Below are 15111 nucleotides of genomic sequence, written 5' to 3' on the forward strand. Positions count from 1 at the left end.
TACACTGCCACTTTACAGTGCTGAAACTTTCTTGCTCAGGGGTGAGAAAAAACACCCCCCTGAGTGATGCAAGTTTCAGTACTGTAAAGTGGCAGTGTAGACAGTACACCAGCACTGGGAGCCGCTCCCCTCATGGGGGTGGTTTTTACAGCGCTGGGAGAGCTTGCTAGTCCCACAACTACACAGCCACATTAAAGCGCTGCCGCTGCAGCGCTTTCACATTGGTAGTGACCACATACCCTAAGACTTCAGATTTAATTAACACTACAACAGATAACATCTTCCACATTCATACTGCTCAGGACTTGCATAGCACTTCACATTTTCGATATATTGTGTAAACACTAAATAACCTTCACAAAAGCCCAGTGAGGTAGGTAAGTGTCATTAGCTTTTCAGTAGATTGAAGTGCAGATTCTCCACTTGATAAGCAAAGGATTTATGCATATAATTCCCACTACTCCTGTTAAGAGATGCCACATATATCCTGTCCATCAAGATGAGGCTATAGCTGTACATTTTATGTGATCATATTTAAATCCATGGGGTAGGATTTGTACTTTAACTATTTTTGCATATCTTTAAAAACAACAACACGTACATCACAATGCTAAGGGAAAAAAGAATGTGGCTTTAAAAAAGAAAATCCCTTCCCTCTCTCAGTATCAAATGTCTCCAAGTTCACATTGTTGTTAGCATCTTCCTCTTCCTTCATTATATAAAAGATTGACATTTGAGAAGATAGGTTGTAGGAACACAGTATTTCCAAAATGCTAACTCTCGAAAGGCTGCCAAGAAATCTTTAAGGAACAAAACCATAGGGAAGGATATAGGGGAACTTGCTAAGCACTCTGTGTAAATTGAAGCAACGCGGGAGTAATCTTTCCTGAGAGGGAGGAATGTTGTTTGGGCACAGAGGCAGAGAAGGAGCACAGATGGGAAGACGTGGTCTGCGCCCTGAGGCGCTTACTTAAACTGTAGACAAAACGGTACAACTTAAAATGCACTAGGTGACAGAAGAAGGTTTTAACACTGTCACTGGCTTTATTAAAAGATATTATCTGTCGTCTTAGCTCAGCAGACTCAAGCTAACAGGCTTCAGGGAAGCATGGGGGCCTAACTTCTCCATTGCCTTCCCCCTTGTGGAGATACTGACCCCTGTAAAGTGCATATAAAACACCACCGGTCTCATTTGGCAGCATTTTACACCCACTTTGCTGTCTGTAAAGGACTAACAAGAGGCAAAGCAGTGGAGAATTGAATCCTGTGCTTTTTGAGGAGAGGGAGAATGCACGCTCCGATACCACAGCAAGCTAGGAAAGTGAGCTCCAGCATAAAGAATGGCTTGGCAGAACAATGCAAAGTGAGTTGTCCGGAAGAAGACATGTCAAGGGAGGGAGTATAGGAGATGAGACAAAAACTTAAGCATTACCAAAACTAAGTTCATGGCCTTGAAGATGAGAAAGATGAACTTGATACAGAAAGCGAGAGTTAGTTGAAGGATTTGAAGAGATGAGTGGTGTGGATGGGACAGCCTATATTCACTTAAGTAGGCAATTTGATCAAGTTCCCTCTTCAGAAGTGTTCTAACACTTACCTTCACATGTTCAGTTTTAGAGAACTCAGTACATTAACAGGCTTCTGCTTCTCTGTAGTGTTTTGAATATGAAAGTATGTAAATACACTAATTATTTAAAATGTCTGTTATATTGATATAATGCATTCTAGAGTCTGCGTATGTCTGTGCATTGTATTCTTAGTTACCAGTATGCCAGCACTCTTCATTAGGATATCCCTTCCCAATGACTGGTCACAAGTAGTATGTGTGCATGCTCTATTTTGTGGGGGTGGGGAGGATGCAGACCTCAGTACACTAGCTCTTTCCTCTTGATTGCACATCATAATGAGCTAAGCAAATACCATACCTAGGAGCGTTCTCTCAACTTCAAGCCTCAGTCTCTATCTAGTTCTAATAGGAATTGTACAGTTAACCCCACACACACCCCTAGCTGTCTGTCTGACATCAGAAGGCACCCCTCTAGTGCAATTTTCATACCTCTTGGTAATTAATGTGGTGGTGATTAGCTGGCTAGTGGTACAGTGTCCGTGTTCTATAGGTAGAACTGGCTTCTGGAATGACCCCTGCCCTCCTGCTGCCCAGGCTGGAAGACACTTAATATGTCCAAGAGCAGGGGTAGTCATTTTTTTTTTTTTTTTTTTTCCCCCGAGTTCCAAATTTCTTGGTCAAGGTATAGTCAAGGTCCAGACTCCAGAGAAACATTTTTCACACTGCAAGTGCCCCTGTTCAACAAACATGCAATGCTGTGTAATATACCCAGGGCATATTGCTTATATTTTTAGTGCATTTAAATGAAAAATAATATCAAACTAGTTGGGGTTTGGTGTATTGTGAGGAATTTTTTTGTCAATCTCAAGTGAATAAATTCAACCCGGAGATACAATTCTTTCTTGATGACATTAACACTACTGGTCCCAACTGTTAACAAGTGCAGTTCTGTGCTACACTCACAGGGCAGGGTTTCAAAAGGAAGGAAGAAGGGAGTGGGAAGAAATGCAGTTGAGGCAACAGTGAACCTGGGCTTTCTGAAGTAAGGGGTGTTAGAATAGACAGTGGCCCTGATGCTGAAAAGATGCACATACGTGATTAACTTTACATACTGTGAGTAGCTTCACTGAAGGCAATGGGACTATTCAGAGTGTATAAATTCAGCATATGCTTATGTCTTTGCAGGATTATGGCCAGTATTAAGTTAGCACCCAGTTCTACAAACACTTAAGTGCTTGACTTTACTACCCTGAAGTCCCCTTGATTTCATGATACTGAAGTTAAGCACGTGTATAAGTATTTTCAGGATTGGGGCCTAAGGTACTAAGTGCTACACCTGATAAGTGTATTCAGGCTCAGGCCTTTCTTTATTATACTTTGTGTTATATTATTGTATCATATAATTTATACTCATCAATTATTTTTATTGTAATTTTATTATATTACCACATTATTATTTTATTTGGGGTTTTTACTACTTTTTTTTTTTATCAAGAGTTGGTTGACAATTTAAAAAACAAAATTGGCGGGGGAAAAAAATCAGTTGTCTCCATTTCACTAGCTTTGAAATTGAACAATTTCTTGCGATGTTTTTGATTTTTAAAATCAAAACACAGTATAGAAATCTTTTCATTTAATGAAAATCTGAGTTTTTCAGTAACCAAATGTTTTTCATAACCATTTCATTAAAGTTTATGATAATATAAAATTTTGAAAAAAATAAATTGAGGAAAAATCAACTTTTTTCACTTTTTTCATCTTTCAGAGAAGACAACTTTTCAATTAAAAAACCTTTGTTCAAAAATTTTTCTACGAGTTAAAATGTTTTCCTTTGTATTTTTTACTTTATTGTTCCCTGTTGTATTTATTAAACCCCAGGCTGATCCCACCTGCAGGATCAAAAGCCAAATAATCTAAGTTAACTGCATCAAATCTGATATGCCATAGCTTATTCAGATGTGGTCACACTCCTGTCAAAACAAAATGTTTCACAGCTCCCTACAGCCCCCTAATCTGATCCTTCTCCCTTTAAAGTCAATGGAAAAACTCTCATGGACTTCACTGATGAAAGATGAAGCTCTCCGTGAGGGCAGATTTCTGTGCTACCAGTAATTGAATAGCTTTCAGTTTTAACTGTTGAGCCTCTGACTGGTATCTCAGCTGGGAAAGGCAATGGATTGGAGCTTCAGTTCTTCTCTCTCAAAGGGCTGGGTGGTAAAACAGACACAGTGTGACTCTGGTACTGAAAGAAACTCCCTGAAAGTGACAAGACACTGAAACTCTCACTCTGTCCCCACAAAACCAGAACAGAGTGGGGGACAGTGAGCTCGGAAAGAGGGTGGGGAATAGGTCAATGATCAGAGGGTGACTGAAAGGACCAAGAAAAGCAATTGCTTGTTCCTCAGAGTGAGCCTCAGACATTCCCCACTGCATGATTGAATCATCTAGGCATATAACTCCCCTATCTCCTGTTAACTCCCTGCCCGCTCCACCCAGAGAAGCTCCCGCTGCCCCAGCCGCCAGCGCCTGCTCAGCTCATTCACCCTGCACTGCTAACAGCCGGTGGAGGACAGAGCTGGTGGGGCTGCAGCTGCACAAGCAGCCACCCGGGGACACACTGCGCCCGGCAGCTCGCTCGCCCTTCGCTGGGGAGTGGTCACAGCTCCACACACGCAGCCCCGGCCCTGCTTCAGCCCATTTGATCTTTATGGTCCATTCAGAAGCTTCTAGCAGTCTGGATTTGGCCTGCGCTCTGCCTATTGACTACCACTGTTCTAGAGGGATGCGTCTGGTCTCTGAGGAACAGTGATAAATACATTTGCAATAACAGGTTTTGAAAAAAAAAATCTACTTGCAGTGCTATTTAGAAGGCTGGCCTTAGCAATCAACTTCTGCCAAATTTTAAGTTTCTCGCCTTTATGGTTGTGAAGATAACCTTCCACGTATGAACTGATCAGTACTATTTGCAGACAGGCAGCTCCAGTGTCTCTACTGCTGCTCATAGGTTTGCCCAGCCACTGCACAGTGAAATTAAAAAGATTCTTGATAACTTTACTGTTGCTGTTCAGATCTCCGTGGGTGATAAAATGTGATTCTTGTCAGTTTCCTGTCATGCAGTTGCTGATTGGGAAATCTCTGACTAACAGCACATGCAGATGGGTGCTGGAGCTATTTGAGGAAGAGTACCCGAAGAAAAGCTGCAGGAGTAGTAAGAGTGTGGGAATAGCAGCTGGGAATCCCCATACATGGTGTTGGGTATTACCTTCCCCTTCGCACTAATTGACCATGAAACTTACTTTGTTGCCATTTTTCTTCCCTGCTTATCCTCCATCTCCCTTTCATATCAACCTGTGGCTAGTAGATGTTTGGTAAACTTTGAAGCCCTTAATAAAAAAAATAAATAATAATTAAAAAAAATCAGACCCTTGGTAGCTTATCTACAGAGCAACGTTTCTGGAGGTGGCATTGTGTGTGGTGGGGAAGGGACATGAACTCTGCTGTTGGTCAGAAGTAAGATATGGTAAAGGGAACTAGCGAAGTAGCGTGATGGCATGGAATGAAGGAGGGGGCAAGAACCTCGGGTCAGTCTATGTGAGGCCACCTTGAAAATGAAGTGTTCAGTCTTTGTGGTCAAAACCATCTTCTCCACCCCTCAAAGTGTGCAGTATAGGTGGTGGTGTTTTTTGTTTCCTTCCTAGGTGAAAGTTTAAATCTGTAATTCCTCAAACCCTCCAAAAATTAATTTTTCTCCTTCTAAACAATGTCTTTGTTTTGCTGGCAATAAGTATAATACCGCAAGAGTTTCAGTACATGGTCGCATTTGCACAGCATGAATAGTCTAGATGACAGAGTTCCAGTCTCATTAAAAAGGATACAAATAGTCTGGCACCTAAGTTCCATTGTACTGGGATAAGAGCATATACAAAGAGGGCTGGGGAGGGGGGGAAGGAGGACAGGAATACGCTACAACAGTGCCTTACAGCGACCAAAAAACCCTGGCCCGAGAACTGAATTATGTGCTGTGATTCTGATCTGGCGGCCTTGTGCCTGTTGATAACCTATGACCATGAAGCCAGTATGTGTGGGCTGCCTGTAATGCTGGGTTGGTTGTTTCTTTCAGGTAAAAGCCACCGGACAGGAGCTCTTCCAGCAAGTTTGTGACTTAGTGAAGATTAAAGACCCTCACTTCTTTGGCCTCAGTATTGTTAAAAGTAAGCGAGCTCCATGCATGGAGACAAATGACTTGGCAAATGTCCACAGACACATTTGTGTATCTACAGTGTGTGTGCATATATACACACACTGGCCATGCCTGAGTGGGAACTTCATTGTAATAAGATCACAAACTATGTAAATTATCCAAAGCCTTGTCAGAGTCCTTTGATCTTTAGTCCTTGAGCAGACATATTTGAGGGGGGTGGGGCAGGTATATTTAACCTTGTTCTACTGTTTTTCTATAACTATGTTGTTTGCTGACATTTTTGCCATTGATTGAATTTAAAGTGTCAGTTGTTGCACAGAAGATGAAATTTTAAATGACTTTGGGGCTAGAAGTATTACATACCTTCCTAAGTAATAAATTTTAAAGAATGTGGTTCTCGTTAAACTCAGTGATTGGGGGTGGGGGGAGAAATGAGTTTTGTGAATACTAACTGCACTTGGATGAAGTGATTTATCTGCAGAGACCTTTTGACTTAGTGGCTGTTTTTTGCAGGAGATTGCAGACCTGAATCTGCCAGGTGCTCAGTGCTCTCAACTCAGGGGTTGTTCACACAAACACTTAGTTTTTCTTTGAATGATGGTCCTGACTGTATTCCACGGTGGGTGGGTTAGGCATGTTCCTGGAGCCAGAGAATTTGGAAGTAGCTCTGTTGGCTCACCTCATGACTCCATCCAAGGTCATAAAAGGTGGAGCGGATGAATCCCTTCTTCGGTTCCTTCTCACAGCTGGATGATCTGGATCAGAACCTCCAGTGTCCGTAACTTCAGCTTCGTCCTACAAAATAAGAATTGGATTTACTTTTGTAAATGGTTTTGACAGTTTTTATGTTTTTTTTTTTTTTTTTTTTTTTTTTTTTTAAATAGTCTTCAGTATAGCGTCTTATAGATTTAGTCTCTTGGGAGAATACCCTCGCGTTCTGCCTGTGATCCTTCTCAGTCAGCAATGGCCACCAGCACTGCCTTGGGGAAGCCCACATCATGTTGAGGTGTGGTATCTGCTGACTGCTCCCCAGCTGTACCTGACAAGGGCAGGAACTTCATTTCTGCAAATACCATGTGGAGAAGGCCAGGAGGCCCCGAGCCGACACAGGCCGGGGAACCCCCCTGTACATCCGCCTGATTCAGCATGGAGCATGCCTCCTGCAGTGAAGTCCAACTCTAGTGCAGGAAACTCTCTCTGAATCTCCCTCCCCACCCTCCGGCAGGATCTTGTTGGGAATCTAGGAAGCACTCTCATAAGCATGAGACTTAAGTGTTCCTCTAAATTCACTTCAGAGAAGCCTGATTCAGCTCTAAGCAAGCCCATCAGCTCGGCCCATGAGGCGTTGGGGCATATTAAGTCCCAGAGGCACAACAAGAAAGCCCATAAGCATTGGGCTATATTGGTACCAGAACATGATCCATTGCTGTTGTCATCCTTGGCACCTCCCAAACCCCGTGATTCATTGGCATTGATGAAGTCCAATCATTGTCAGTTTCAGGCATGGTCTTCCTCGATGGCTGCAGTGGTTCAAACAAGTAGAACCCCTCTTGCGCTGGGGAGAACTGAATCCCTTGCTGCTCCATAGAATACTTTCAGTCATCTGCATCCAGAATCCTCCATCCTCCATCTCCAGAGAGAGAACACCACCACCAAAGGAGTTGACCACTGAAAGGGAGTTTGTTGCCTGTCCCATATGCAGAAGACAACTCCCCTGCAAAAGCACTGACAGTCCTACCATTACAACCGGAATTAGTCCTTTTTCACCTATCCTATGTATCCTCCACCACACAAGACCTGCACTTGTTTGGGGCCAACCTCCACCTCATCCAATACGGCAGTGGTTCTCAAAGCCGCAAAGTTCCCACTGGCCACAGTTCCCAATGGGGGCTGCAGGAAGGGTGGCCAGCACATCCCTCAGCCCACGCCGCTTACTGCGGTCCCCACTGGCCTGGAGCAGCGAACCGCGGCCAGTGGGAGCCTCAGTCGGCCGCAACCTGCTGACCCGGCAGGTAAACAAACCGGGTCCGACCCGCCAGGGGCTTTCCTTGAACAAGCGGCAAACCAGCTTTATTATGTGCTGGCCAAAAGAGCAGAATTTTTGTTTTCTCACCCCGCTCCCAACTCACTGGTGGTTGAGGCTGTTTCTGAAAGGGCTAAACAGCAACATCCCAGGTCTGCGCTTACCAATAAAGATGTCAAATGCCTGTATCTGTTGGGGAGAAAGGTCTTCTTATCATCTAGCCTCTAGTTCAGGATAGCCAATTACCAGGCACCAATGGCTAAATATGATTTCCTGAACGACTCCATGTTTGCAGAGTTGACTGACGGCCTTTCCCAGCAGGACAGAGCCTGTTTCCAAGCTCTGACAGACGAAGGCAAAGTGATAGCTAAGACCACTCTCCAATCCGTCGTCGATGCCACTGATACCTCCTCTAGAGCTATGGCTACTGCCATCGTCCTGTGCAGGGAGTCATGGCTCCATGTGTCAGAGTTCCCTGGGGAGGTCCAGAATACCATTCAGGACCTCCCCTTTGATGAATCGCAGCTCTTCAGCCAGAAGACAGGCCAGTTTCTCCATGCCCTAAAGGACTCTAGGACTACCCTCCACTCACTGGGGATATATACGAACATGTCTGCCCCTAAGAGGAAGTTTCGCTGCCTATCATTCAGACCTAGGCGTATGGCTCAGCAGTTTTTCCATCAGAGACCCTATGAACCACCACGCAAGAGACAGTGTTCAAAAGAGCCGCTTCCCCACACTCACTCTCTGCAACAGTCTCTGCATCTCAATCTCAGCCCCCATCTCAACATTATTTTTGAATGGGAGCTCAAGAGTTGCAAAATACTAAGCCCGACCTTCCCAACTCCCACCCACCATTTGTGGGCTGTTTAGCACTCCCCCTCCCCCACCTCCCAAACCCTGGGAGTGCAGTAACAATGGGCAAGTGGGTACTGAACGTCCTCTATTCGGATTATAAGATAGAGTTTGCATCCCTATGTCCTCCCTCCTCTTCGGGGACCGCTCTCAGGAGAATACCCTCAAACCAGTGTGGGCTCCCTATTGCAGCAAGGAGTGATGGAACATGTCCCTCCTCAATATCAAGGGAACAGGTTTATTCAACTTACTTCCTGGTACTCAAAAAGAAGGATGTATGGGGACCAATCCTTGACCGCTGCCATCTCAACTGTTTCATTCACAAACTCAGATTTTGCATGGTTATGTTGGCATCCATTGCTGTTGTCATCCTTGGCACCTCCCAAACCCCGTGATTCATTGGCATTGAAAAGAACATGTGGTTTACAGCTCTAGACATGAAAGATTAATCCCGCTCTCAGACACTTCCTCAGAGAATCTGTTTTCTCTACATTGTGCTCCCTCTCAAATAGCAACCACTGCCAGAGTCTTTACCAAGATATTCTTGGTAGTAGCAGCTCACGTCGGACATCATCTCATTGTCTTCCCCACCTCTACAAATGGCTCCTTGTTGCCAGGTAGCCTATGCATCAACTTCTATGATGCTGCACTGGGAGTCAGCCTAAACACTGAAAAAAATCTGTTCTCACCTCAAAGCAATCTCTGGATTTCATTGGGGCCACCTTGAATTTTATGGTTGCAAGAGCGTACCTGCCCAAGGACAGGTTGCAAACCATGATCACAAACAGCCCTCAAATACCAGTCAAGACAGGTCTTTCCCTTAGGTCATGTGGCCTCCTGCACCTATGTCACCCCGTTTGCAAGGCTCCACCTTCGTTACCTTCAAACGTGGCTGCAGTTGGGATATTCTCCAAACTGCCACTCCATGAACCTTCTGATAACCGTTCCGGCCAAGGTACTGTTTTCCCTGCTATAGTGGACAGATCCCGATCAGGACCATTATTACTGTTGCATCCCTATTGGGTTGGGGAGCTGCATGAATAGCCATACAGCAAGAAGTACCTTGATATCTCGAGAGTCCAGGATGAACAGCAATATCCTGGAGTTGTGAGCTGCCTGGAAGGCCTTTCTTCGGTTCATGCACACTCGCCATGTCCTTATGATATCAGACAACATCACGACTATCTTCTACATCAACAAGTAGGTAGGAGTGAGATCTGTCTCCCTGTGTGCAGAAGAGGTCAGCTTGTGAAACTGGTGCGTCAGCAGTCGAGTCACCCTATTGGCCAAATGTGCTTGCAGACACTTCATGGAGTGGGAGCTCCACAACTTGGTATTGTGCAATATTTTATTTTAGCTCTGTGCAGAATCCCAACCAAGGATTTGTTTGCCTCTCAAGCAAACAAGAAATGCACAACACACTGCTCCAGAGGAGACCTAGGTCGCCACTCCCAGGGCAACACTTTTGTTTTTTCCTGGGTCGAATCAGTTCAACTATGCCTTCCCTCCGCTACCTCTCCTGTCACAAGTTCTGCGCAAAATCTGGCAGGACAGACCACGGGTCATCCTGATCACCCCCTTCTGGCCCAGGCAGCTTTGGTTTCCCAGCCTCCTATGCCTGTCCTCCAGATTACCAATCACCCTCCCAAGGTTTCCCAAGCTCCTGACCCAGTGGAATAGTATGATCAAGCACCGCGATCCACATCCGCTCCACCTCAGGGCTTGGAATTTGGGTGGGCATCATCCTTAGAGTGGTCATGCTCCATGCCCGTGTGAGACATCCTTTCTCATAGTAGAAAGGACTCTATTAGGAGATGTAATCTAGCTAAATGGAGGCACTTTTCTTCTTGGGCACATCAAAAAGACAGGAGAAGGAAACCAAGGGATTTCTATAGAAGCATGAAAAATGCACACTGCACAGATTACTTGGATTACAAATCCCCTTGACCTATATGTGTTGTGCGGATACATGAACACACATTAGTTCTTATAGTAAAGGGGAGGTGTCAGTCAGCAGCCCCATAAGGAGTTCTGAAACCTTTTTGAAAAGGTTTCAGTTTAAAAACAGAAGCTTCATATCCCAGTGTGGGAAGAGTTTAAAATAACAAAAGTTTTGTTAAACATCATTTATGGTTTTTAGCTTCGTTGTAAACTCTTGAGTTCTGGCTGTTGAGGTTTCTTTTTCTGGATTTAACTGTCTCACTATCTAATGGACTGTAAGGATGCAGCTCCTTGCACCACTTTCAACCTTACTGCTGCCCTCAACTGCTGAAAGAGAAACTGAGTTCAGGCTTTAGAAGATTTTCCTAATGAGGATAGGATTTTTCACCTCTTTTGGTTTTGTGTGGTCTATATTTTTATTAAGTTCTCTTCCTTTTAAAATAGAAAGCGACTCAATTCATTTTGAAGAAATGAACTTTGCACCAGTTGGACTAATCTCCTTCCCCTTCGAAACAAAGCTCAACAATGGTGCAGACTAACAGGGTGCTGCATTAGAACGTGGCTAGGACACATTGCTCTTCTGCCACGGATCATACTGTGTGCTGGGCCTTATTCCCTCTGCAGTCTTTTGAGTGCATCCTTCCTAAGTGACAGGCCCTGAGCCTCCACTTCACTCCCAGCTCAGTCCCGTGACTGATGCTCTCAGATGGGGTCCCTAAACTTCAGCACCCCTGGGTCATGCTGCGACTCCTTCAGAAGGGCCAGTTTGGCTCGGCACCTTGCAGGATTCTTCTCCTCTTAGGAGCTTTATAACCAGAAAACAGTGCAGTCTTTTCAAAAACTAAGTATTATTTAACTGTCAACGGGAACACAATACTCAGAGATGTGGCTCAAATAACAGAGACCTTCTAAAAACGTTAAAATGTATTACTGGCACACGAAACCTTAAATTAGAGTGAATAAATGAAGTCTCGGCACACCACTTCTAAAAGGTTGCCGACCCCTGGTTTACGCAGTAAAGTGCCTCCCACAGAGATGGTTGCAACTTCCTGAACACTCACACATTTGCAAGACACTCCTTTTCAATAGTCACATAGCTCTTTTCCTGGGAAGCAGTTTTTTTGCTCAGATATACAGGTGTGTGCGTGTGTGTGTGTCTCGCTTAGCATTGATTTGCACCAACACAGAGCCCCGTCCTGTGTCTGAGGAATCTGTGAAGACCGTGAAGCATTTGTTAAAACTGCGCTTACCAGAACTGGATCCCGATTCAGGGCATCCTTCAGTGCACAGAGAGCCTTTTTAAAATGCTGTTCAATCCAGATGATTCTGTCTGGTTTGCCCTTCTTATACAGGAATAGGAGCTACTAGGGAGCTAAAAGTGATACCTGTAATACCTCCTGTAATACCCCAGGTTCCAGTCCTTAAGAGCCACCACCTTTGCAGATTCTGGCTTTGGCTACACTGGCACTGTACAGCGCTGCAATTTGCTGTGCACAGGGGTGTGAAAAAACACACCCCTGAGCGCAGCGAGTACAGCGCTGTAAAGCGCCAGTGTAATCAGTGCCTGCAACGCTGCATGCTCACTTGCAGCGCTGCAAGCTATTCCCCTCAGAGAGGTGGAGTACATACAGTGCTGCCAGAGCTCTCTCTCGCAGCGCTGGCGGCGCAACTACACTTGCGCTTCACAGCGCTGTGAAGTCCCGAGTGTAGCCAAGCCCTTTGTGTGACTACTACCCATCTTGTGTCCTAAATAACCTCCGCCACCCCCACTTTTACAGGCAGTCCCACCTATCGAATGCAGTTGAGCATCGTCCTGACTTGGGGTATCTGTTCTGCCAGATCTTACTTTAAAAAGTAGAAATGTCATCAATGTATACCAGGGCAAATCCTGCCATTCCCCTCCTTAGCGATCTGCAGATGCTGAAAGGTGGCTGGGGCACCCTTTAGGCCCAAAGGTAAAACCAAGCCCTGTTGGGGTAGTGAAAGCAGACTTAATTTTAGCCTTAATCCTAGTCCAAAGACACTTGCCAGTAACTGAGGTCCATCATGGTAAAGTGATATGTGCCACTCTCCCCCGCCCCCAACTTGTCTAGAATCTTATCAGCCCTAAGCATGGGGCACATCAGACACTCTCATTCAGCTTTCTACACACAGAATCCGATCCACCTGTTCTCCTTGGGTACCAGCACCATGGGGGTGAGGTCCATGGACTGTTTGACTGCTTAATAACCCCCAGTTCCAACAGGTCTCTGATTTCTTTTTCCATGTTCTGGGCTGTTTTCCCAGCAACTCCAAAAGGGTACATCTAATGGGAGGTTTTTCTCCATCCGATGGTCTGGCTAGCAAGACTGGGAGTACAGTAGTTAAAAAGTGATGTGGGAAAGGACTGTGCCCTGCTTAAATTGCTTGCTGTGCATGGAACTTTGTGCTCCCATCAGTTCACATTTATCTCCATCCTAATCTCCGGAATGTCTGTGTCATCCTAATATTAAAATACACTTAATACAACCAGATTAATTAATGAGCCATTTATGGTTGCCAGTTCGAACAAAGTTCTCACTTTTAGTACCACTCTGGTATTTTGCTCTCCTGATGTGTGGAATTCTTCAGTGGCATCAGTGCAAGTATTGTCCCTATAGGGATAGCAGAATATGAACACTGAGCACTGTATTACCATGCTGCTCTGTGAGGAGACTGTAATAATAAAAGTAAAATTAAAATAGAGACAGTCAGGAAATGTAAAAGTCAAGACTCCTACAATAGTACTAACTCCATCACATTTGAATACATGCTGTGTTTTCTATTTCAGTTTTCCTTGATAAATGTCTAATTGAATACATATTGGGTCAGATGTGTAGCTGGTGTAAATTTGGCATAGCTCCGTTTGATTTCTGTGGCGTAATACCAGTTTATACCATCTGAGGATCTGGCCCATTTTTGTGGTGATAAATCTTTAAATATACGGGATGTGCAATATGCCAAGTTAATGTCGTTGTAGAGCAACAACTTAATGTTTGCATTTCCTGTTTCTCTTTTTTTAAAAATGTGACGTGAAATCTTTACATTCCAATTCATTTTTTCCTCACTTAATTTCATAGAGTTTTTAAAGGTTGGTTGTGGGAGGAAAGTTTAAACAAACTGCACTGCTACAAACTATCTGGGGCAACAGATGGATTTCTTGGAATTACTGCACTGGTAAAGTGCAAACTACTAACTAGCGATTCTTCACTTGTGCTTCATGCTATGCCTACACTACAAGCTAGGGATTGGATTCCCCTGCTGGTGTGTACACGCTCACGGTAGCTCTGTGGGAACTTCACGGTCAGTTTGTTCTCGATATGGCTCAGCCATGCCAGTACCTATGCTATTGTGGCTTCGCTGCTCTTTATACTCACGCAAACTCATTGAGCTACCGCAAGTATGTGTACGTGAGCAGAGGAATCCTGCCTGTAGGTCGTAGCGTAGACTTATCCTAAGAGGAGCTGGTGCACATGTGCATACACATGCATCCTTGTGGCGGCCAAATCTTGACTTGTGTAAATTGTCATAGCTCTACTGAAGTCAGTGGAGCTATGATCGCTTTCTCAGTTGGTGTATCTAGCCTGTGTGTATAGTGAATTATATTAGATTTCACCTGAAATGGCGAGACTGTGAATTTCTAAGCAATTCTTTCCAGTTCTGTTCTTAAATGGGTAGAGTTCAGTGCCCACATCTCTGCTGAACAGAGATTGCATCCAAACCAGAGGCAATTTAAACATTTGACAAAGATCTGTAAACTTCACAACTAATCCCGTTTAAAAAAAAAAAAAATACAAAAAAAACCTTATGGGTTGGGGGAGCCTTTGTTTTTGTAGACTGAGGATTATACTGCAGGTTGGCATTCCGACAGTATTAACTTAATTAAGCAGGAATGTGATGCTGCATTCCTGGACTGAGGGGAGGACTGCCACGATTCCAAGCTACACTGAGATGAGGGGGGAGAAACCAGAAGGGGAGGGGACAGTGGGGGAGGTCACTTGTTCAGGCTGTTTATGAAATTTTGAAGTTGGACGCATGTACTTAAAATATCACGTACACTGTTCAGAAAAACGTATTAATTATCAACTGAACACAGTTGTCTGTATTGCCCTAACCTGATCAATAGGATTAAGTTGTGACCCAGGTTATAGGTACTCTGAAATTATGGCTTCTTGTGGGGTTTATCTCAGCTGCTGTTTTATGCCTTGTCCAGGCTAAAAGTCTTAACAAGGTCTATAACTGGTTTCCATTATGGTTGACCTCCAAACATGGTTTGTGTATGGATGCAAGGTAGCTAAAACTCTTAGTAGCCACGGCCCGCTAACAGTGTTTCAACCCTGCCAGAGGCCTAGGTCTTCCATGGTTGTCTTCCTATAATCTGTTCAGCACACTTGGGGACAGGAAGGGGATACTAAGTGTGGATGGGACAATCCTAATAATCTTAGAGACTAACAAATTTATTAGAGCATAAGCTTTTGTGGGCTACAGCCGAAGAAGTGGGCTGTA

General features: G+C 44.4%; 1 protein-coding gene across 4 annotated transcripts in view; it reads left to right on the forward strand.

The window, feature by feature from the left end:
* Nucleotides 1-15111, forward strand: part of FRMD1 (FERM domain containing 1) — a 75147-nt gene that overhangs the window by 28357 nt on the left and 31679 nt on the right. For all 4 annotated transcript variants that reach the window (XM_034765193.1, XM_034765192.1, XM_034765195.1 and 1 more), the window contains one exon: nucleotides 5688-5778. In XM_034765193.1, coding sequence (XP_034621084.1) covers nucleotides 5688-5778 — 91 coding nt within the window. The remainder of the gene's footprint in view (nucleotides 1-5687; nucleotides 5779-15111) is intronic.

The sequence above is a fragment of the Trachemys scripta genome, chromosome 3, assembly GCF_013100865.1.
Source record: "Trachemys scripta elegans isolate TJP31775 chromosome 3, CAS_Tse_1.0, whole genome shotgun sequence".
NCBI lineage: Eukaryota > Metazoa > Chordata > Testudines > Emydidae > Trachemys > Trachemys scripta.